The sequence below is a fragment of the Microcebus murinus genome, chromosome 1, assembly GCF_040939455.1.
Source record: "Microcebus murinus isolate Inina chromosome 1, M.murinus_Inina_mat1.0, whole genome shotgun sequence".
In the NCBI taxonomy this organism is placed as follows: Eukaryota; Metazoa; Chordata; class Mammalia; order Primates; family Cheirogaleidae; genus Microcebus; species Microcebus murinus.
Genome location: NC_134104.1, coordinates 79,161,543 through 79,186,000, shown reverse-complemented (window position 1 = coordinate 79,186,000; position 24,458 = coordinate 79,161,543). Strand labels below are relative to the sequence as shown.

Below are 24,458 nucleotides of genomic sequence, written 5' to 3'. Positions count from 1 at the left end.
AATTTATAACACAATTGTCGCTAACAGCAGCACTGAGAATATCTATTATGCGCCAGGTTCTGTGTGATGCACAGCCTGGTGCTAACGAGGAGCCCACACAGAGCTGCAACAACCAGAAATAATCATCACAGCTCACAGACAACTGCAATAGCCAGAAGCCTATACAGGAAAAAATCCTGGAAAATCAGTTGAAAGCTTCATTTCCTTGCTTATAAAATGAGAACCTCACAAGATCAGTTGTTATTAAGTTCTTTGGTAAAATGTTTACACAGTTCTTTTAGAGTCAGGGCTAGTCCAATATGCTCTTTAGTTCAAAAACAGTCATAGCCACAAAGTACTTTTCCTGCCAGAACAGAAGGCGTGTGTCCCGATAGCTGGGGTGTGGCCCGGAGCGGGAGTGGGCAGAGGCAGAGGCAGAGGCAGAGGCAGGACTTACCTCTTCGATTTCCAAGTCGATGCTGTACAGCGTCCTCTGCAGGCGGAGGCTCCCCAGGTGGATGTGCTTGCCTTCTTCCTCGTCAGGGCTGGGCCGCTCGTCACTGTCCAGGAGGAGGTGGCCCTTCTGCTCTGCCAGCACCGCCTGATGCTCAGTGCGCTGCAGCTGCCTCACCTTCTCTTTCTTGCCCCTGGCAGCCCTCTTGTCTTTTTTCATTTTGGGGGTCAGCTTGGGCGAGTTCTGGACACTGGCGTGGGAGGAGTCCCATGCCAAGGTGGCATTTTTCATCTCTATCTTGATGTGAGGACTGGCTGGTTTGTTCTTTATCATGTGAACCTCTTCCATTAGAAACAAACTCTGATAGGAGTTGTGAGAGAGGTGCAAAGATGAGACACTGGATCAAGACCAGGGAGACAAGCCTAGGGCGTACACTCACGTAGCAAAACACATCAGGCTATACAGTGGAAGGAAGCTGAAGGGCAAAAGTAGCTCATTAGTGTAGCCCAGTCTCAGGCCCATCAGGGGTCATCAGGAGTGTGGGGACAAGCTCAGGAGGTACAAGGGCCTTGTCAATCGACCCACACTCGATACACATTGCATGCTAAGTTACCCTTTCCTTTTCTATCAGCCTAATGTGGACCTAAGAACAGCTAAATGGCATGCCTCTCCTTGTGCTCACTCATGAGTTGCTGAGTAGCAGGTAGGAAAACCAAAGGGGATAGACACTCACTACCCTGTTTTTCTTCCAAACCCCTCCTGCAGAATCCCAAATCCCTCACCCATACACTGCACCCATCTGTGGGCAGGCTGAACTGAGACTGCCACTAGGTTTACATTGCTAGGGTTAGAAAAGAGTATCTAAAGGTGTTATCTACTATACAGTACATCTTCTTGCCAAGAAATTCTTATGTCTTCAAAGCCCTGCCTTGGAATTTGTGAGAATTTAAATGACCAAAAGGAATGGACTTGCATGGAAGTGAAAGGTACCTCCTGGAGAAATATCCCTTAGGAAGAGAACAAGGCTCTTTCCTCCCACTCATTCCCAGAGTCCCACTGAGTTAAGAGAATACAGAATTCTTGAAAAGAGAAGTGTTCCTAAAATAAGATGTGAAACACTGACCATAATAAATCATAGCCCAGGACTTTCCCATAAGACTTTGAATCCACTTTTGGTGACCCTCTTAGACCAGCGACCTTCTCTACAGAATACTATCCCAGTTGGATTCCTAGTATGATAAAAAAAAATTTTTTTTTTAATAAAAAATTTTAAAACATTAGAAAATCTTTAGAGAAAAGATGACTCTTAGGGTCAGGACTCTTGCTTAGGTACTGAGAACCCCCAACAATCTTGAAGTTTGTAGGTGCTATTAAATGTAATATATAATCTTCTTCCCCAAGAACAAACCCTTTCTAATGGATCCTAAACTTCCAAACTTGCTCTTGTCCTCCCTTAAGACACCATTCTCCCATTCATTCCTAATCTCTAATCTTCCTAGAAGTGTCATGTTTCTAAATTTCCTGGATAATCCTTACTCTTGGTCTACCTTAGGTTTAGTCCCTGCTAAAAACAGCTGTTGGTTTCATTTGTTCAGAGCCTTCCTAAAAGAAGGAGCTAAGAATAACATGCCTAATATTTTGGTCACTTTCACAGAGTAAAGCCATATGCTGACAGAATTCCCATCATTTCTCTCCCCTCAAAAGTTATTAAAAGGATGAAGATGTTTTAGGCCTCAATAAACTATTAAGAAACAAACATGCTGGTACCAATAGGTTTGCACAGCTCCTTCCCTGTCCTTCCTTTCCACTCCCTGCAGCCCTGCCCTCCTCTCAGGAGGATTTCGGCTTCAGGTCATTCTGCCCTGACATACTGACAGGCAGAGAAGGGCCTCAGCACACGCTTGAGTTTATGTCTACTTGGATGTGCACTTTCCAGGGCAAAAGAATCTTAGAGGTACACAAAGCATAAGACTCAACCTCACCACATTTTGATACTGACCATCAAAATGTTACCCTCACTCACAAGAAGAATCAAATCAGAATGTATCTGTTGGGCAGAGAGCGGACTACTCACAGGGTTGCCAGCTAAAATGCAGGATGCCCAGTTAAATTTGGATTCGAGAAAAACAGTGAATAATTTTTCAGTATAATTATGCCCGTGCAGTATTTAACTGGGTGACCTGTGTTTTTCTTTGCTAGAGCTGGCCACCCTACTACACTAGTGACATTCTGACCAGAAAAGCCATAAGGTGGCTTCTTGGTGGCTTTCTACAGCTTAATATCCTCCTAGAAATTTTATATCTCTCCTTCTATCCTTTATTCATACTACCCAATAGGAGGCGACAAGTTCTTCTGCAAGATGCACTTTCGGGGAAGGCCAGATAGAGAAAAGGCTACACTTGCATATCTATCAGATCCCCAACTCCAGTTAAAAAAAAAAAAGAGAGAAGGGAAGTAACACAGAACAAGAAGGCACAGGGTAAAAAGGAGGCTTCCACAACATCTTCACTGAATCTCAAGGTCTGCAAAAATAAAGAGGCAAGTCCCTTGTCCTCTCGTCCATCTCCTAGAAATGATGGGAGAGCAGGTGCTTTCTGGGAAGACATAGTCTCAGGAACAGTTTTGTTATTGTTTTTGAAAAGCCTGCCTTAGATGATCCCCCAGGATTCAGGCAGATTTCCTTTAATGTACTCAGAAAACAGTTGCCTTACAGCTAAGACAGGCCCCCCCCAAAACCCCAGGGAAGTAAATGCAATGCTAATTAATAAGCACCTGAAGATAATAAGGAAGAACCGGCTTAGAGTTGGGGGGATTAAGGAATAAATACTTGTTATCTTCGGCCAAGTATTTAATTAAAAAAAGTGGGGGAAAAGACTGCAAAGAGGAATAAGACAGAATGGGACTGACGTCTCATGGGGCATATAATAGAGCTCTGGGTGATTTTGCTTCTATTGTTAACTCCAAAGCTTCCTGCACAGAGGAGAGAACTATGGTGTGAAAAGACACCTGCTTATAAGTCCTTACTGATAAGTGAAGAGAACCCTCAAAAAACAAGAGAACAAACCGACACTATACACTCTCATTTCTTAATCCAAAATGCCACAAAATTCATTCACTAACAAGAATATAAGAACAGGCTGGGCACAGTGGCTCACGCCTGTAATCCTAGCACTTTGGGAGGCCAAGGTGGGAGGATTGCTTGAGCTCAGAAGTTCAAGACCAGCCTGAACAAGAGCAAGATCCTGTCTCTACTAAATACAGAAAAATTAGCCAAACATGGTGGTGCACACCTGTAGTTCTACCTACTCAGGAGGCTGAGGCAGGAGGATCACTTGAGGCCAGGAGTTTGAGACTGCAGTGACCTATAATGATGCCACTGCATTCTAGCCCCAGGAAACAGAGCGAGACTCTCTCAAAACAAAACAAAACAAAAAATAAAACAGAATATAGGAACAAACAGTGGGGAGAACTTATGATCAAATGCGTTTTTCCATGACTCGGCATTGTGGGCTCAGCAAAATAAAGCTCTGATTACCCTTAGACCGTTTCTTTTCACACAACCCTTGCTCCTGACCTAGCAGCCAGGCTGGGGTGGGGAGGATGTGGGGATGGGAGTGCATTCTTGAGGACTGTCTTGACCAAATAAAATTCACTTAGTTAACTGTAAATAAGTAGAACAGAAATAAATCCTGGAAAGCTATTCTTCATTCTTCTGAAGAGGAAAACCCAATTTGTATTCTCCCAAACCTCTAAGATGATGATATTCATCCCTCGAACATCTGGGCTTCAAGTCTTCATGTCACCAAAGTTATTTTTGTATTGCTCCCAGTGGCCAGGACATATAAGCAAGAGCCCAGGAGCTAATCTACACAGTGGCATTGTCAAAGAATTCCAGCCCACATGACACTCCTCTTTTTTTGTAAAATGCTAACCACTTTCAAATCTTTCTCTCTCTCTCCTTCCCAAATAAACTCCCTCCTCTTGTATCATGTATTTGTATTATTCTGAAGGCACAAAGAACACAGCCAAAGTATGATCAACCAACCACTTGCAAGAAAAGAAACTGATGGCTGGGTGTAGTGGCTCATGCGAGCTCAGGAGTTCGAAACCAACCTGAGCAAGAGTGAGAACCCATCTCTACTATAAATAGAAAGAAATTAATTGGCCAACTAGTCCCAGCTACTCGGGAGGCTGAGGCAGCAGGATTGCTTGAGCCCAGGAGTTTGAGGTTGCTGTGAGCTAGGCTGACGCCAGGGCACTCACTCTAGCCTGGGCAACAAAGTGAGACTCTGTCTCAAAAAAAAAAAACCCAAAAAAACAAAAAACAAAAAGAAAAGAAACTGATAATTAACTGTACTTCTCAACATGATCTATTAGGACTATTTCCAAGTCACTGCATTCCCTGCATTATGATTGACAACCATAGGGCAAGAAAAAAAAGTATCAAAAAGGACTTAGTTTGAGACCAGCCTGAGTAAGATTGAGACCCCATCTCTACCAAAAAAGGAAAAATTCGCCAGGTGGATGGCATGTGCCTATAGTCCCAGCTCCTCCGGAGGCCAAGGCAGGGGGAATCACTTGAACCCAGGAGTTTAAGGTTGCAGTGAGCTATGATGACACCACCACACTCTACCCAGGGCAACAGAGTGAGACTGTCTCGAAAGAAAAAAAAAGGAATTAGGATGTCAACCAATCAAAATGACAGAGGCAAAGATGCAAAGATCAAGGGGAGAACACCCTGAGAGTCACCTAACAGCACTATTCTTCTAGATTTAAATCACTTCCAGGCCCAGTGAGATATGACACATGTCCCTGTCAGGCCCAGATGGAGAGGCCAGCGCTAAAGGGGAACACTGAAATCCTGGGAGGCCAGAGCCCGTCATCCACAAGACATAAAAATTCACAGTAATTTAAAAAGGTGACTAGTCTCATTCCTTAATTCAGTCTCCTCCACTGCCCCCTTTCTTATCAACTTGCCAAAAGGCTAACAGTAAGCCAAAGCCAAGTGCAGCCGGCCTGCGTGGCCCTTGGGACAGAGGCAGCAGTTGGTTGTGCCAGGATGGCTCCTGACATGGGAGGAGGGAAAGGAGCCACTTACCTTAAATCTGTCAACAGCAACAGATGCTTCCGAGAGGGACTTTACTGAGAATGGTGTTACTTTCAAAGCAAAAGTCATGGAATTGAAGACAGTCACCACTGTGAAAGCCTAAAAACAGGAAAGAGCAGAATCTGAGCCTGATTAGGCTGTGCACTTAAAACAACAAGACATCAGCAATTTCCTTGCAGGCACTAGGACAGCTACAGCCTGACTGTCCAATGTCACTACAAGTTAGTTACATTTTTTAAAAAATAGGGTTTTTATGAGACCTTCAATTAAATTCTCACTAAGCCTCTGCGCCAGGCGGCGGCGGCTGCGGCCCATACGGTCGGGCTGGGTCGGTGGCGCCGCGCCGCGGCCTTTTTCAAAAATTAAAATATTTAAAAAATTAAAAAAAAAAAAATTCTCACTAAATCCGAAACACAGGATGATCTGTATTTTCATACTTAAAACCAAACTTAGGTCATCTAAAACAACCCACACACTATTTGTGCATAAGGGCTGGCTCACTTCTGAGCTCAATCACGTGTATGAAAAAACACCTTCTAGTTCTTGGGGGAATCTCCAATCTATGGTATTTCTAAAATGTTCCCCGTCCCTGAGGGTTCCCTGACCTGTGCTGCTGTCAGATCGAAGCCCAGGGTCATGTGAACAGAGAATGTCACCACGCTGGCAATTACCACCACGATGGGAGCCACACCAACAGTGATGCTCTGAAAGTACCCAGCTTTTTCCAATATCCGACGCTCCTCCTCTCGGATTTCTATGAACAAAAGCAAGCCAATTTCAAAGCAAGTTAAAAGAAACCTTGGAACATTGCTCCTCCACCACCAAATAAGACTCTGTTGGTCTTCAGCCACACATAAATTTCAAAATGACCCTTTAACACCTATGATGCAGACACTAGGTCAATGACTATCAGTTCTGCCATTAAAGATGGCACATAAGCCTGAGGTTTGAAATGGAGCAAGGCACAGGAATGAATCTAACAGGAAGCTGTCACTACATGTGAGTACAATGACCACCTTCTGCCCTTTTCTGATTCTTCTTTTAAATTTCTTAGTTTTTGAAGGAATGAAGCATTAATTGTCTCTACAATTGGCAGTTTGTTTTCTTACCTAGGTGTTATGTTTGTTTTGCCTAAGGCACTATAGGGAAGACTATACAATGGCAGTGGAGAATTAAAAAGGGACTGAGATTTCCTAGAGAGCCTGCTGTATGTTGGCAATGGGATAGAAGCTTCCATATCAAAAAGCTCTAGGGATGATTGGAAGAAGATGGGTGAAATATACAATTTCTATAGGCAGAACAATTTTTATTAAATATCTACAAAACCAACACTCTCATTAACAGAGCAATGATGGAATACTAAAGACCACAGAGCAGGGAGTAGAACGATAAAATGGTGATGTATTTTTAAATATAAAAGTAATTCTTCTGAGAGGCTATGCACTTACCTTAAAGGTATTACCATTGCATTGGGAACTATCTTCAGAGCTAATTTGTAAGTCACATAAAAACACAAAACTCATTGCTCTTTGCAAATTAACACACACAGGTACAGACACCAGTCAGAGATGAAGGATGGGTGCCATCTTAGAAACAAGATCATAAAACTATAGAATCTGAGAGGCAGAAAGAACCCTGAAGAGACATCCTGCCATCAACATGCTGGCAAACATCCATTCGGAATCCGTTTGTTCCACCCCGGTGGAAACAAACTTGCTACTTAACAAGGCAGCCCAATCCACTGCTGGACACCTCTGCATGGTCACCTCCTGTAGATGCTTCTTAGCTTAACAGCCCTCATAAATAACACTGGACATAAAGTTCCTGAAGGTTGAGTCAGGGAAACTAAATCAGATGCCTTGATCTGAACACTGTATTTCTATTCCACTTAGAACTGCATTAACTGTTTAACAGCACTGTATTCAGTCAGCTTATAGTCTACTAACAGCCCATATCTTTTTTATTTAAATAAAGATGAAATGTACCTATATATTTAAACTCTCACATGCCTTTAAATACATCCTTCTTCAATTTTACCTGTCTTAAGGCCCATCATTCCAACTTCTGTTGAGATCTTTCTGAATGCCCAGTCTGTGCTGATTATTCCTCCTAGCTTTGTGACACTTACATATTGCACATGTTTATGTCTGCATTGAATTTACAGATCAGGATGGGGCCAGGCACTGAGAACCTTGTGACTCAACATCAATCAATCATTAAAAAAAACTAAAAAACAAACAAAAAAGCTCCTAGTGAGTGGCAGATAGGACCAGAGTCCAGCCATCCTGACTCCCAGATCACCACTCAGGTCATACAATCGCCTCTGGTGCATTTGCAACCATGGAGCAAAAGGGGCAAAAGTGGAATTCTCAGCAGTCATTTGATACTGTCTTCTGTGACAGTCTCATGGCCAGGCCAGGAAATCATGGACAAGCCAAGAATATACTCAGGGGCTTTGAAACTGAATTGTTCCTAACTAGCTGACTTATCTTGAGACAATCACAATTTTCCCAGGTCTCAATTTCCTCATAGGTAACATGAGGTTACAGGTATAATAACTCTCTAAGATGCCTCTAAACACAAAGACTGTTATGTATATGTTAAGACTATTATGACCCTATGACATTAGGTGTCCTAGTATCTAACGTCCTCAGGAAACAAAGCTGTATGAGTAATCAGACCCAAAGAATCCAAAGTCCTTCTACCATATGCACATATGAAATCTTTAAACTCACTTTGGACACTCTGAGAAAATGCTTTCACCCAGGCATACATTTTAATAAATTTAATGTAGGTAAGAACTTCATTCATCTTCTGGACACGGTCATCTGTGGCAGCCACACATTTTCTCCTAAAATATGCAGTGAGCCGTGATGCGAACATCTGAAAAGAAAAGAGATGCCACACCAAATCAAAGCTCATTCCAACTTGAGAACTGCCTAATCTGCTTAAGGTCATTCTAAATAAAATAAGCATATAATTCTGTTTAGACAAGCCAGATTTCATTACTTATACTGTGACCTACTGACTGACAATATTAATTATCTTCTCTTTACAAGGCAGTGAAGACAAATATTCGTTCTCACAGTGACCATAGACATGGAGTGCTACCAAAGGGGAAGCAGGAGAGCCACATCAGAACCAACTCGAGAGGGCATGACTCAAACACTCCTGTGTTACCTGGAGCCAGGAGGGGTTCACCTGCTGGTCTTCTCCTTCACTCAGACTCTCTCTTTTTCTTTTTAATAGTTTTTTTGGTTTTTGGTGTTTTTTTAAAAAAAACTGGGTCTTGGCTATGTTGCCCAGGCTAGTCTCAAACTCCCCAGCTCAAGCTATCCTCTCGCCTTAGCCTCCCAAGTAGCTGGGACCACCCAGCTACCATGGTGTGACACCATGGCTGGCAAGACCCTCTCTCTTTTTAAATGTCATTAGGAGCCACTGCCTTTATGCAAATGACACTTCACTTCCTCTCAAGTCACATTTCTGCCCAGATGGACCGAGCACTGTCCAGCTCCAGATTTTTCCAAACCAGCTAACTGCTTTGAGGAAATTTCCAATCAGAGATGTGATACCCCATTGATGCCTACTATAACTCCCTGGAAGTAACTCATCTCCTAAGGATAAGCTGCCAAGACACAGCTAGGAGATTTACTCACCATGGCTGGATAAAAGAGGATAAAAACAGCAGATCCCAGGAAGCCTGTTGGTCCCAAGATAATTACATTATAAATCATGCCTAAGATGGCAACAACGGGTCCTCCAGCCAACAAGCTGCCAACAGCAGCTGCCTCGAACATCCTGTGCCCATCGTTGGAGCAAATGTTGATGAGCTACAAGACACAAAGAGTAGTGAGAGGGCCCTGCAAAGACGCAGGTCACTTGTCTCAGAAGGAAGATAAGGGACAAAGCAGGGCCCCAGAGGAAAGAAAGCGGCTCATGCTGGGAAGCTGGTCTTTGCTGTGAAACAAACATCCCTCACTCACCTCACCCAGGGATTTTTCTTTAATGTTCTTTAACTTAAGGATCTTCTTAAATGCCATAGTTAGGATGGCCCCCCGCAAGCGGACACCAGTTCGGTAATTCAACGCCCAAGTGAGTGCCAGTGACCAAGACCGCACAATTTCTGTCAGGAGGAGGCCCAGGACTAACAGCAAGCTGTACTGCAGGTTAGACTCTGTTGCCTGGGTGTACTCCAAGAGGTGTTTCACCATGAAGGCCTACAGGGAGAAACATACACCACTGTCAACATCTCCACAGCACCCACACACAATGCCATAGTTTTATGTTAAGTTAGAAAGAGTAGGCAGCTCCACTGTACAGCGACCAGTGTGCAAGCACATGAAAATCTTCTTGGAGGCCCAAATATTATTACAAACTGCCTGCAGTAATTTATTCAGGACATTTTTCAGGAGGTAAGTCTAATTTGAGACTTTCTTCTTAAGGACACTATCAAAACCATTACTCTTTCTAATGTAACATAAACCTGTCCATGAGCTGAAATTAATTCTAAACACGTGGTCATTCAAAAGTATATCTTTGACCTTATTCCAGTAACTCCACACATGGATACGTTTCTTTAAATGAAATTAAGACCTTTTTTGGATCGTTTCAAACGTGCTTATTTGATAAAAAGGAACAGTGTACCTACAGTTGTACTGGGGAAGAGTGAGAAGTGCATTTGCAAAACATTCCTGAAAATAAACATCAGCAGTTTAATAGTACAGAAGAGAGCAAACAAAGCAGACTATCAAAAATCCAGAGACCCTCCCATGAGCCCTCCCCACTCCCGACTCCCTCCCAAAAACAAAAACATGTTACCTCAGGTAGCATATGTCTAACACCACCTGCAGAGAGGGAAGGCAGCCAGCCCCCAAGAACCACCGAGTGCCACCTCCAGCTCTGAGGTCCTGCAACGCCGGAGCACACACTCACACAAGGCACATTCAGCAACAGTATTAAATACCAGAAGTGGGAAGTAATGTACTTTTATTGAAAATGAAAAAAATATAAAAGTACCATCTTCAAAGAGCATCTCACAAACACTGTACAACAGGAGCATTGCAGTAACATACAATGGGAACATACAGAGTCGAGTTATACAGGGCTAGCCATCTAACAGGTCATCTGGCCTCTGACTGTTGTTTTAACTACACACAGTGGAAATACAGAATAGAACCAGTATCTGTTTCCATAGTCCGAAGTAGTACACCAGGCCGACAGCACTCAAGCAGTTAGGGCTCCTGAGGTTGTAAGGATTCTGCAAGGGAGTAGATTCTCTAGGATTAAAGACCTTGCTGCTAAGGAAAGAGAATTAAAAAACAAAACAAAACTAAAAACTCCCCCAAAGAGGTATCCTGCTCAAAATTGCTGGTGCTATTGGTACGCTAAGCTGGGAGGTATTACCTCGGCTCAGGACAGAATACAGAATTCTAGGCCTTGAGGAAAAACTGGTGGCACCCTTCTGAGTCTTTTCAAGTCCTTGTAGCTAAAATTGATCTTGACAAAAATAAAACAAAACAAACCACAACAAAAGGCAGCCAAATCAATCCCCCACCCTAAAGGAAGAAAAAAAATTATCTTGAAACCCATCCACCCATCTATCCTGGTTCCTTGTAGCAGAGGTTACTGCAGCCGTAAGCCAGAGCTGAATGACAGACAATGGAGGCCAGACACGTCCTGGGGTAACTAATGCCGAATCCCAGAACCCAGACTCTCTCCAGGTTACTTTGTATTTCTAGTTTTTCCTGAGAGTAAATTAATACCAGATGACCACTAGGTCCTAGGAGAGATCCCCACCAATGAGATTTACGTCAAGTCCCAGTAAATAACCTGATCAAATGGGAGATTTCAGATTCCAAGAACTACTGTATTCCACCTCTCCCCTCACTCAGATTTTTAGGTTTATATCCATTGCTTGGGTCACCACTGTGTACAGCTGGTTGTTGGTTTACTAGCAAGAAGATTGGCTTCTTTTCCAGTATGCAATCCAAAATGTGGAACTGAGTCACAGGGTCAAAGCCCCTTTTCCTCACGTGAAGCAACTCAGTAAGATGGCGGTGCAGTGAAGCATGTTCCCACACACCTCGGCACTGATGGAGCAGTCTCCAAAGGAAGGCTGAAGGGACAGCAGGTTGTTGTTTTGGGCTCCTTCCTTCCCATACCTTTAGAGTGCCATTTTTCAGCACTGGGTAATAGCATTAGCACCTCCCAGAGGGGAGGAGCAGGGAAGGTAAAAGACATAATAAATGTTTACACTATGCAAAACTTTCAAAGGGGGGAAAAAGAGGAAACAGCAGATTAAAGAATTTCCAACACATAGGGTTTTTAAAAAGCAATGACATTTCAAACCATTTTGTATGGGATAAAAGAAAAAAAAAGATTTTCATGAAAAATCCAACCAAAATTTAGTTTTTAAAAAGTTTACAAATTTATCATTTAAATCTAAACAAACTGGAAGAAAACTCAAGACTGTCAGCATAGCTGTCTGGCTGTGGAAAGCATTCTCAGTGAATAAACTTTACCTTACCTGAACTCTTGGCGAGAGATTCTGCCCAGCTTGACTCTCTCATTCTGACCGCAGAATACAGCCATCCTGAAAATTCTAAAGAACAGCTTCTGTCACTGGTTCCACTACAGAGAGACTCCCCCCAAATCCAGATCCTGACAGCACCAAGCAAGCTGCAGCTGGAGAGAGGTTGGAAGGGCGGGAAACTTACCTCTCTAAAGGCTTTACACTGTCCTTTCCCCAAAAGGCCCTGGAGCAGAGTTAGCATTCACCAAGAGATAGCACTGTAGGAGGTAGCCTTCTCTTGCAGATCTACAGGGCGGATGCTAATTCTTTACAAACAGATTACAGGTCAGGCCTGGTCTTTTAAAACTGTCTTAATCCAGAAAGGCCCCAAAAGCATCTCTGTAAATTTAGCAATTTGGCTACTCAATAGATTCTGGTACTCCAGTAACGTTATCGTGACCCTTGGGCAACCGGCACACAGCGGTGGTCCACTGGCATCACCAAAACCTTGGATCCATAAATGGCGAGCAGCCACAAAAAACCAAAATACAACAACTTTGACTGTGTTTCATTCATTGTGTGTGTGGCTGCCAAGGTTCAGTGAGACCTGAGGGCAGACAAGGAATAATGATGCTACATTTGAGGAGCCCACATTTGGGGAGCCCATTCTTACATAGGTTTCTATTAGAACAGATTAAACTAGTTTGAAAGTCATGCCAGACTAGAAATTTCCAAAAATCTAAAATGGATGTTCCTCAAAAGGATTTAAATCCACAGACAAGAGGTTTGCTCATTGCTAGTACTAATCTCAAAACCAGCCTGGTTCTTCGATTTCCAATTCAAAGAAATGCATTAGAACTGGAGCTCCAAAAAAGAAGCTTGCATTGTTTACACTTTTAAATCTTTATTGTTTACACTTTTAAATCTCTTTATCAATAAGAGGGATGGATGAATCCACTGCTTTCTCAGTTGTTCTAGGATAGAATCTCATGAAATAACACTGGCCCTGAGGTGCTCTTCCCCAAAAGGGCAGAGAGAAGAAAAAGCATGCTGCTGTTTTCCTGTTAAAGGAAGGCTCTCAGCTTTCCCTGGCATCTAGAAGAGTTTATTAGAAATTAGTATCCCAGTGCACTGTAACCATAAATGAGAAATTAAGAAATATACAAATGCTCGAGGGAGTGACTGGAAAGCCACCAAGCTGAACATGCACAGATAACTCTTTTTTACCAAAAAAAAATATTAAAATCCCAATAATCCATGGAATTTTTTTTTTTTTGAGGGGAGCCAATGAAGTTCTTGCACTGGCCAACTGGAAGTGAGAAAGCCCGTTATTGCTTTATTAAGAAAGCCTGCATATGGTGCTACCCAGATGAAAGAATTCTAGGAAGGATCAGAGCAGCCACCAACCCTGTAGTGAAACAATGACAGAAGCTCTTCTTGGGGGAAGCTGGCTCTATGAAAATGTTTGCCAATTTGGTCAATAACATAACACAACATTTCAATTACATGGTCCTTCTTACTTAAAACTTATGTAAAAGTATGTTAGTTGGTCAATTAATATAGAAACTCAATACCAGAAAAGTAGTGTTCTCTGCTTCAGAAAAGAGATCAACACTTTAACAAGAGGCATCAAACATTTAAGGAAAACAAAAACAAAACTGCAAATTAGTTTTACCTAATCACTATACATCGTGATTGCATACTTACCAAAACCATGAACCTCCAGCTTACCCACACATGGAAAATGCACAGTATAAGCAGTACTACTGCTCCGATGCCTCAAGGCAAATATGTAGAGAATAGATTTAATCAAAGTCTCAAGTGTAAGGCAGCACAGCAGGTGTAAGGAACAGGTGCCCAGAAAACAGCGTGATTGTCACAGGCTCTCTCACCTACTCTGCTTCAGTCTAGGAAACACCACAGCTGCCACCCCATGCTTGCCACATAGTTCACACTATAAGCCAGACTTAAAGCGGACTCCAGGTCAGACTCTTAAAAACCTCGACAGTCCTCTCGTTTCCTCAGGGCTCATTTGCACAGACTCGCCAAACACGTGACAACTCTGCCTCCAGGCACCCAGCATGTCATCGGCGCTGGCTCACCAGCCATGCCACGCAACGTTCTCTCACCCACTCACAGCACCACAAGACACATTTGCCTAGACCCAAAACTGTCATTTCATGTGGACACACAACCAAGAAGCACAGTCCCGTGCAGAACTGGAATCAGTTCAGTTTCTCCCCCGACCCAGGAAAGCAAGCCAGTTCTGTTTCTTCTCTGGCAACACTGTCCCCTCATCCTCCCAGCGGCTGACAAGCCACTGTTTTGCTTCAAAATCCATCGACCCCTTTCAACAGACCTGGAAGCATCTCTAAGGCTACCTAGCCCAAAGCTGAGCACAACCCCTGCAACAGAACAAGAGCGTTAGAGCTGGCCGTGGCCGGGCCCCTGGAGACTGTCAGAAAGGATGGTTAGACTTACTGGTCCGCTGAAGCCAGCCAGCTGCGTGATCATCAGGCACACGATGGACAGGATGAGCCTGGTGCGGCAGAAGATCCACACAACCCTTCGCAGGGAAGCAGCGTCTGGCCCCGCTTCATTCAGCTCTTCTTGCCACAGTCTCTCTAGTCTTAACAAGGGCACATGTCCTCGTTACATTCTCCCCAGGGGAAAAGGCACACCTAGCTTCCCTCCTGCCATCACTCTTTGTCTCCAGGCTTTGTCACCACTCATACAAGTCTCTCCTTTAAAATTGTGCACATAGTCTTCACCTTCAGGAAGAAAATACCCTTCCGGGGTAGCTAGATTGACCCTGTCCAGGGAGCCTCTCAGGATACGAAAAATGATGCGAGCAAAAGCCTTTCCTTCCACCCAGAAAAGTCACCCCTGAATGAAATGTGTAAGAACTCCTTTTCTCAAGGGTCCCCAACCCTTTCTGAAGGTTCCTGTGGTAAAGTGTAAAGTTGTGAACTAAGTTTTAATCATGACAATCAGCTACCACAAAAATGTACTCTGTCACAAGGCAGCAACATAATCTCCCTGCAGACTCAGGAAGAGAAGCGGGGCTGAGAGAGAGAGAGAAAGCCCGTGGTTAAAACAGGATCAAAGGTGAAATAGGAGTAAAGCAAAAGAGCAAAGAGAAAGAGTCATCCCCCGGCCGCCCTCCCTCCACTGGACTGCGCGGCTCTTCAGAGGACACAGAGCTGCGGGCTTCCCACTCCTAGCTCAGGCCCTACCCACCCAGCACTGGGAGACCAGGGTGGACCAGAGACGCCTACCTTCTGCAGTTCACGTCGGAGGACTCGTGCTTGGACAAAGACCACACATCCTCCATTAAGAGCTCCCCCTTCTTGTGGGCCATGCGGGCCAGAGGAGAAAGCCATGAGAAAGTCATGCAGGAGAAGAGCCCAGCATTGTCCACTGGGTGCTGGTGTCTAAGGAGAGAAAATCAAAATCACAAAACTGTCAACACACACACCGAGAGATCAGCCAGTATTTAAAATACACTGAGCAGGCCAACATGGAGGCTCATGTCTATAATTCCAGCAATTTGGGAAGCCAAGGCGGGAGATCACTTGAGGCCAGGAGTTTGAGACCAGCCTGAGCAACATAGCAAGATCCTGTCTCTACAAAAAATAGAAAAATTAGCCAGGTGTGGTGATGTGTGCCTGTAGCCCTAGCTACTCGGGAGACTGAGGCAGTAGGATTGCTTGAGCCCAGGAGTTTGACGTTGCAGTGAGCTATGATGACACCACTGCACTCTAGCCCAGGCAACAGAGCAAGACTTCATCTCAAAAACACAAAAACAGAAAACACCATGTAGCAAACAGAGTTCTCCCCAACTGGTCTAACCTTAGCCTGAATTTTCAAAAATGCTTTGATGCTTCCCTGATGAGTCATTAACCAGCAGGCCCTCTTACTTGGAAGTGGTCCGGATGGGCTTCAGAGTACTCAAGCCATGATGATATTTCCCCTTGGGATGTTCCTCATCCAGAATTCTGAGCTGAGAATGCATAGAGACATCCAGAGAAAGGCCTTCCGCTCGGGCTGCTGTTTCCAAGGCATCTTGGCATTCCAACTGTTCCAACAGACAAGGAGGGAGGCAAGAGCACAGTTAACAGTCAGGTGAGAGACAAATCTAACTGATGGTAGATGAAGCAAACCAGCTTCATCTTCACTGACAAATCCCAAGGGATAGGAGGTTCAACACTAACTTTGTATGACAGAGACCCACTAAAGAACATTCAGCTAGATACTTCAAAATTTTAACAGATTTTTCTTTTTTGAACACCTTTAGGTTTACAGAAAAATTGAAGTCCAGAGCATTCCCATATACCTCCTCTCCTCCCCCATTTGCTCCCCATCCATTTTTCTTATTATTAACATCTTCCATTAGTGTGGTACATTGGTTACAATTCACATACCAATGCTGATTCATTAAGTAAAGTCCTCAGGTTACATTAGGCTTCACTCTTTGTTTTTATCGCCGAATATTTTATCTTGTTTCTCAAGATGAGAAACAAGTCAATTACTTTACTACTAACTGCAAATTCTATTGCTCATTTTCTATGACAAAAATTTCACAATCAGCCCCAATTAAACATCCCTGTCATGCAGTAAGAGCCCCTGTATCTCTCTGTTATCAGCAACAGAGAGAACAGAACATGGGTTCTCAGCCTGGCTGCATAGCTAAAGAGCTCATATCTGCCCTTCCTGCAGCACGAAGCAGAGGACCTCATGAGTTGAAATATAGTTACATATTATTTATTATAAAGCTTATAAATGTTAATTAATTAGATTAACAAAAGTACATGTAATTCAAAGTCTGACTGTGGCAGAAGAGGGTGGGCCAAGAATCTGAACACATCTATCCCACTTACTGTAAAAGTGCTCAAAAAATAACTCTAAAGGTAACTCAAAATTTATGCTTCCTTGTTGCAGAAGAAGAAGCTTCAATTTCCTCAATTTCCTTATCTTCCTTTTCTCTCTGAGCAGTGAAACTCACATCATCACAAATATTTCCAGCAATTATTGTGAAATACAAAGAATAGATCCCCAAATCAAGAAAAAGCTAGGTGGTGCAGCATCAACACACCACATCTTACACAAAGCAGAGTCTATTTTTATATGCCACCCCTTTCCCACAAAGAACAGAGGCCACTCAAATAGTAGCAGAACTGAAAGGGTGGCATTTGTGCACAGGCATCACCTGGATGGGAAAGCAGATCAAATACCCTGGCTTCAGTTCACAGCACAGTTGCTTATTTTCAGATAAGATAACTGCTTGGTATCAAGAAAGTTTACAGCCCTGGAATGTACACTTGTTTGTGAAAAGCAAGATAGACCAGGTTTCAAGAGAATAAGCACACAACGTGACAAATTAGTCAACAAGAAGAAAAGGATTCTCTTTTATAAGGTGAACAAAGAAAGGATTCGCTCTTTACGTACAAGGTGAACACTTAATTTAGTGGTTAGAGACTCCAGCACTTAGTAATGAATTAAGGACTGCTGAGATTCAAGGACACAACCAAAGTTTTTTTTCTTACCTTTAAGCTGCATGTAATCACAAATGGAAGAAAAAAAAAAAACTATTGGGTTGAGAGAGAAGAAAAATACTCTAAAAATACAAGCACACATACTATACGTGAGTAGAAACTTGGAATCTGTAGGTACAGAATGTTACAAGGACTTGATTTGGATATCCTTATTTAGATATCCAAAGCTTCAGAAGAAGACAAAAGATTAAAATACCACCTCAGGTACACAGTGAGTATCTGCCAAAATGGATTATGTCCTGAGCCATAAAGCAAACTGCGATAAGTCTCAAAAGAATGACATCATACAGTGTATGGGTCTGACCACTGTGGAATTTAATTAGAACTCAGTAACAAGAAAATCTCCAAATATTCAGAAGTTATGCAATATAATTCTAAATAATTTAAAAAAATACATCAAATGGAAATGAGAAAATATTTTGAGCTAAACAGTAACAAATTGCAATACATCAAAATTTCTGAGATGCAGGTAAAGCAGAGCATAGAGTGAAATTGCCATTGCTTTAAAAGCATATGTAAGTAAAGAAGACATAAAAATCAATGCTTTAAGTTAAGGGTTGACAAATATTCTCTGTGAAGGGCCAAACTGTAAATATTTTAGGCTTTGGGGGCCAAGAAACAAAATCAAGGATATTATGTAGGTACTTCTATTATAAGAGAAAACAAATTTCCAAAAAAAGGTTTATTGACAAAATTCAAATTGTAATAGAGTATAATTTTTTTATAATACAGGTCTATTCACAAGAAGAATGTAATCCTTTTGTGGAGGAGTAACATTTCACTTAGCTGGGGTTTAAAACAGTTCTCCCTTTCATCAAAATCGATTGCAAGTCTTCACCTGTTAATGCTGATTTGTAATGAGATTTTGCCATTTCATCTCTGAAAATGTCTTCACGAAGATAGGTACTGCCAAATACTGAAATCAATCCATGAGTATATGATTTTAATTGAGCACATTTATCTCTTGGAAGGCCTTATAGAATTCTATTAGATTTTTCTCTTGACATTTGGCTTTATCATGTCATTACATCGCTGATTAATCATTTCCAATTTAAAGTTGTGTGGAAGCTACTAACTGGCACAGTTAAATGGATTTTTTCTTTATTGTGGCAAAATATATATAACATAAAATTTGCTGGCTGGGCACAGTGGCTCAAGGCTGTAAAAATAGCACTTTGGGAGGCCAAGGGCAGGAGTTCAAGACTAGCCTGAGCAACATAGCGAGACCCCTGTATCTATAAAATATTTAAAAATTAGCTAGATGTGGTGGCATATGCCTATAGTCCCAGCTACTTGCAGGCTGAGGCAGGAGGATTGTTTGAGTCCAAGAGTTTCAGGCTTTAGTGAGCTATGATCACGCCACTACACTCTAGCCTGGACAACAGAGTGAGATACTGTTTAAAAAAAAAAAAATTTGCCACATCAACTATTATTAACTGAACAATTCAATGTCATTAATTATATTCACAATGTTGTACAACCATTGACATTATCTATTTCTAAAACAAATGGATCTTAAATTATGGAAATTTCCTTTGTACTCCACTGAAGTCTTAAAAACACTGCTAGAATCATAATTTGAGCTTAGAAAATCTATCTACTACATATTTGTATTGAAATGGAGATCTCATTTCTCATTTTAACTTTTGACAGCACAAGTATATAAAGCAGCTTGACATTATTTATGATTCAAATATTAGTTGTCATCAAAATTCACCACAGTACTATATTTTATATTCTTACTAGCAATATAAAAGGGATACAGTTTCTCCACATTCTCACCAGCACTTGGTACTGGTATTATTTTTTATTTTAGTCATTCTAATAAATGTGGTATGGTATCTCATTGCAGCTCTTACTTGCACTACCCTAATGGTAAATGATGCTTAACAGCTGTGCCTACTTGCCACATATACATCCTTGTGAAATGTCTGTTCAAGTCTTTTGCCCATTTTCTAAGTGGATTATTTTCTTAGTGTTTAGAAAGCCTTTTTATACATTCTGTATTCAAGTCTTTTGTCAGATATATGATTTGCAAATACTTTCTCCCATTTTATGGAATATTTTTATCTTCTTCATAGGGCCACTCACAAAGCAAAGTTTGTAATTTTGATAAAGTCTAATTGATTTTTTTCTTTTATAGATTATACTTTTAGTGTCATGTCTAAGAATTCTTCTTCTAACCCTGGGCCATGAAGATTTTCTCCTATGTTTTCTCCTAAATGTTTTATAGTTTTACATTTCACTTTTAGATCTACCATTCATTTTGAGTTAATCTTTGCAGAAAGTATCAAGTTTAGGGAAAGATTCATTTTCTTTTTGCTATACATGTCCAATTGTTCTAATACCATTTGTTAAAAAGACTACCATTTCTCCTTCAAATTATTTTGCACCTATGTCAAAAAGTTGGCCATACTTGTGTGAGTCTATTTCTGGACTCAATTCCATTCCATTGATCTATTTGTCTATCCCTGTACTAACACCACTAACTTGATTACAGTAGCTATAAAAGAAGTCTTAAAATAGGTACTGTGATACCTCCAAATTTATTCTTCCTTTTTAAAATTGTTTTAGCTATTCTAACTCTTTTGCCTTTCCAGGTGAACTAAGTTCAAGTGTTAGAAAAGTTTTATAAACATCTGTCGATGTTTTAGAAGCACCAGAAAAGGAAAACTTGGTATGCCATCCATTAGTATACTTACATGACAATGGCATATGAGCACTAAGAGGAAACTAGAACATTCACATTTTCTTTCAGTCATTCTTTCAACAAATAACTTACCAAGCACCTCCTATGTACAAGACTATTTCAGATAGTGAGAACAAAAATATGCCAATTCCTATGTGTATAACACACTATTTCATTTCTTTATCTCTAAAATGCCTAGTGACAGTTTTCACCAAAACCTATTAACAGAAAAGTAAACAGACTTAATTTTAAAACTTCTGATTGCATGAGTTTTGTTCCTTTGACTATATATAACAATGTCATGTTCCACCACCTCCTGAGTAATAGGTTATTTCCTGTACTGGAAAATACCAAATTCAAAGTCTCTTTAAAAAGATTCAAATGAGAGCTGGCAGGCAAGCCTTCACTCCCCCAGGTTTACTGTGAGTACCATAGCAGCATTATGCAGTGCCTGTAACTCCGCAGGGACTGAGGGCTCCTATACCGCCTTTGCCTTTAGAACAAGACTCTTAGTACGATTTTATCATGACAACGACAAATCCTCATAAAAGTGGTTGAAATAGCAGAGCAAAGGCAATATATGTAACCTAAACATTTGTACCCCTTAATATTCTGAAATTAAAATATAAATATATTTTTAAAAAGTGGTTGAAATAGCACTAATCTACAAATTTTTCATGTACTAATAAAACGTGGAGTAAGAATTCTCACAGTAAATGCATGGAGAAGTCTATATTGTTGATCTAAGAGAATCAAAACTTGCCACTGTAAGCAACACACTTTCCAAGTCACATCTCATTTCTGCTATTCCCTCCTAAACATTTTTCCAAACTGTCAAAGTTGTCATATCTTTACTCACTGTCCATGTCAGGAAAATGAAATATCAGATGGAAATATGGGGACCTTGATGCAGGATCCTCTCTTTTGAAGGAAACATAGTCCCACTTCATATTTGCACCCAGCTCCTTCAGGGAGAAGTCTCCCAAAACAATAAGCAACAGATATTGAGCTGCTGGCAACAACTCTCACATGTTAACATTAAAAAAAAAAAAAAAAAAAAAAAAAAAAAAAACACCACAAAGAGAAAAGAATTCTCTTACTCCAACAAAACTGTTTTCTCTCATGGCCTTAATGTAGTAATACCTCCATAGGTAGAATGTTCCCATAGTTGGAGGCCAGCCATAGTGAAGTACAGTGATTTCAAATGTGGATTCTAGAAGACAGACAGAGGTTTGAATGCTGACTCTGCCAACCTTCAGCATGTTACCAGATGACTACTTTAAGTTTCAGTTTAGTCATTTTCACAATGGTGCATGCCACATCGAGTTAAGAGGAATTAACAGGATAATAGAAACTGTTTAGCAAAGTATTGGATGTATAATAAAACATTTAATACATATTAACTATATTACCCAAATTTATCTAGCCAATAAAACTTAGGGCCTATCTCATCTATTTCCTCTTTCCTTTAGCTTTCCTGATACTTTGAAGGTCATGGAATTTATTTCCTTCCTTCCTCCTATGTCTTCCCTGCAACCTACACCACTGCAGTCAGCCACTTCCGGTAAGAGCTCCTAGAGGGAATGCTGTCTTACTCTCCTTTGCCTCCCTGGCCCCTAGCACAGCCTAGACTCGAGCTTGCCACCTACCGTGTTTCCTCGAAAATAAGACCTACCCATAAAATAAGCCCTAGCAGGATTTCTAAGCATTTGCACAATAATAAGCCCTACCCCAAAAATAAGAACTAGTGATGGGCGAGGCTACGCAGTGTATCTGCACAACCCATGCATTTCGTAGCAGAGCGGTAAAGAGGCCAGCAGCCCTTCTCATCTGCTCCATCATGACAGCTACTATCCCAGAGGTGACTGGAAAGGTGCGGGCAGCCCCACCAACAAGGTCGGCTCCCCCTGTCAGGTCCCGGCCATCCTGTGGGTGCTGCAAGCTGAGGCTTTGAGGGGAAAATAACACATCCCCTGAAAATAAGCCCTAGGGTGTCTTCTTGAGGAGAAATAAATATAAGACCCTGTCTTATTTTCTGGGAAACACGATATTACTCAAATGTCAACTAAAATACCTTCCTGTTGCCTCATAGTCTGCATTAACATCATTTAATGCTGCATGATATACCACTAAGGAGATCTTAACCATTCCACTTCTGTTTAGATTCTCTAGATGTCTGGCTTTTAATTAATAGTATAATAAACAATTACATAATAGTTTTATTTTTCTCTTTCTGGATCATTTAGGATAAACTCTATCAGTGGGATTACAAGATTAAAGAGTATAGTTCCAATTAGACATCTAGCCAGTTTGCCCCAATTAACTTTATTACAGAATATATACTCTGGTATTATTGTAAAAGAGAACTGCTATTAGCTCTAGTACTTTCATTTCTATTTCGTTGACTGGGGGCTGCCTTTTCCCCACCTACGCTGGGCCATTAGCAAGAAATAAAGGAAGCTAGGGCAATCTTCCTTGTTTATAGACAAATCTCATGACTATGTGGTATTTGTAAAGGCAAACCATTTACTTGAAGGCAACAAGAAAATCTACACTTATTAATTCATAACGAACCAACATAGCATTTATTATGTAATAAATAATAATAGTAAATGCTATGTTGGTTCGTTATGAATTAATACAACACTGTTTTAAATGCTTTATAGCAATTAACTTATTTAATCCTTGTAACAATGCTATGAGGTAGGTACTATTATCCCAATTTACAGCTGAGGAAACTGAGGTATATAGATATTAAGTTGTAGCAGAGATCTGAAACCAGACTCAAGTTGAGGCTCCTACTCACTATGTTATGTGCCTTTCAAAGAAAAAAACAAGTAAATAAATCACAACTGTACAAGATGATCTCAGATGTACCTTCATAAATAGCTCTCCTCTCTTCCCCAGCATGAGTACCAGATTAAAATAAATTCTCTAACTCTGACTCTCCTAACTAACCTCATTATAAGCAAATGGCAGTTTCCAAAGTCAGTCACAATTACATGATCAGGACAATACAATGTAAATAAAAAGTAAACTGGTTTACTTAATTGCAAAAATGCACATCCATAATTGTTTTCAAACCAAAGATGAGCAGACACTAGAGGACACATACATTACAGACTTATATTTAAACAAAAAATAAATGCATTTTTATACTAACTTGCCAGTAACTACACAGATGTCTCGCATTTGTAACTATATGCTTAGATGTCTAATTTCTCTTCCTCTCTAGGCTTCCTTAAAAAGCTTACACAGCTGAAGCATGCCAGGAAAAAAAAGTGTGTCTGTTAAAGGTAAATATATATATATATATATAAAACCTACCATAGTTAACATTCTATAACGTGAGTTATCAACATTCTAAGGTTGAATGGATTGAAAATGAAAATGAACCAAGACAAAAGACTTAATATATTCAAGCAATAAGGGCTTATTGTATGGAAGCATAAATAACAGGATAGGGAATCACGAGTCAATAAATATTGTTGGGACAAATAAATACCAGATGGTAGATGAATTAATTGAGACCAGGCTTCATATCAGACATTAAACTACCTGGAATTAACCCCTGAAAAGTTACATAAAAATGATGAAATAAATAGAAGAGAATTAAATAGCATATTTAGCCCAGCTATGGAAGAGAGATAGACTTATTTAACCCCCTAAAAGTCAGAAACTTATCAAAGGAAAGACAGACAGGTTTAAATATAAAAAGGAAACTTTTTGCATAATGAAATTAGCATAAAGGAAAAGAGATAAAGCTAAAGAAGTGACCAGGTAACTAATAAAATATATTTCAAATACTGGGTTTTACTGAAAAGTGTATAATCTTTTAATCCATTTATTCAACAAGTACTTATTATTACTATTATATTTAGAGACAGGGTCTCACTATGTTGCCCAGGCTGCAGTGCAGTGGCTATTCACAGGAGTAAACATACCATACTGCAGCCTTGAACTTCTGGCCTCAAGCAATCCTCCCACTACAGCCTCCAAAGGACCTGGGACTAGAGGTGCATTTCACTGCCTTATTGAGGGCTTACTGTGTTCTAAGCATTGTACTAGATGCTAGAGACACAAGGGAGAACAAACAGACCCAATATCACCAATCAAGAAATATAAATTATTTAGCCTGGCATGGTGGCTCACGCCTATAATCC

General features: G+C 41.0%; 1 protein-coding gene across 7 annotated transcripts in view; it reads right to left on the bottom strand.

Annotated features, from left to right (window-relative positions):
- ABCC5 (ATP binding cassette subfamily C member 5) overlaps positions 1-24,458 on the bottom strand; it is an 82,672-nt gene that overhangs the window by 42,327 nt on the left and 15,887 nt on the right. For 2 of the 7 annotated variants that reach the window (XM_012736930.2, XM_012736931.3), the window contains exons 3-11: positions 15,972-16,129; positions 15,330-15,485; positions 14,533-14,680; positions 9,524-9,757; positions 9,197-9,370; positions 8,276-8,423; positions 6,146-6,294; positions 5,532-5,639; positions 437-793 (exon numbers count right to left, since the gene is read on the bottom strand). In XM_012736930.2, the coding sequence (XP_012592384.1) occupies positions 437-793; positions 5,532-5,639; positions 6,146-6,294; positions 8,276-8,423; positions 9,197-9,370; positions 9,524-9,757; positions 14,533-14,680; positions 15,330-15,485; positions 15,972-16,129 (1,632 nt within the window). Of the gene's footprint in view, positions 1-436; positions 794-5,531; positions 5,640-6,145; positions 6,295-8,275; positions 8,424-9,196; positions 9,371-9,523; positions 9,758-10,188; positions 14,473-14,532; positions 14,681-15,329; positions 15,486-15,971; positions 16,130-24,458 lie in introns of those variants that run through there. The other 5 variants (XM_076003565.1, XM_076003561.1, XM_012736936.2 and 2 more) reach the window with 5 other exon arrangements.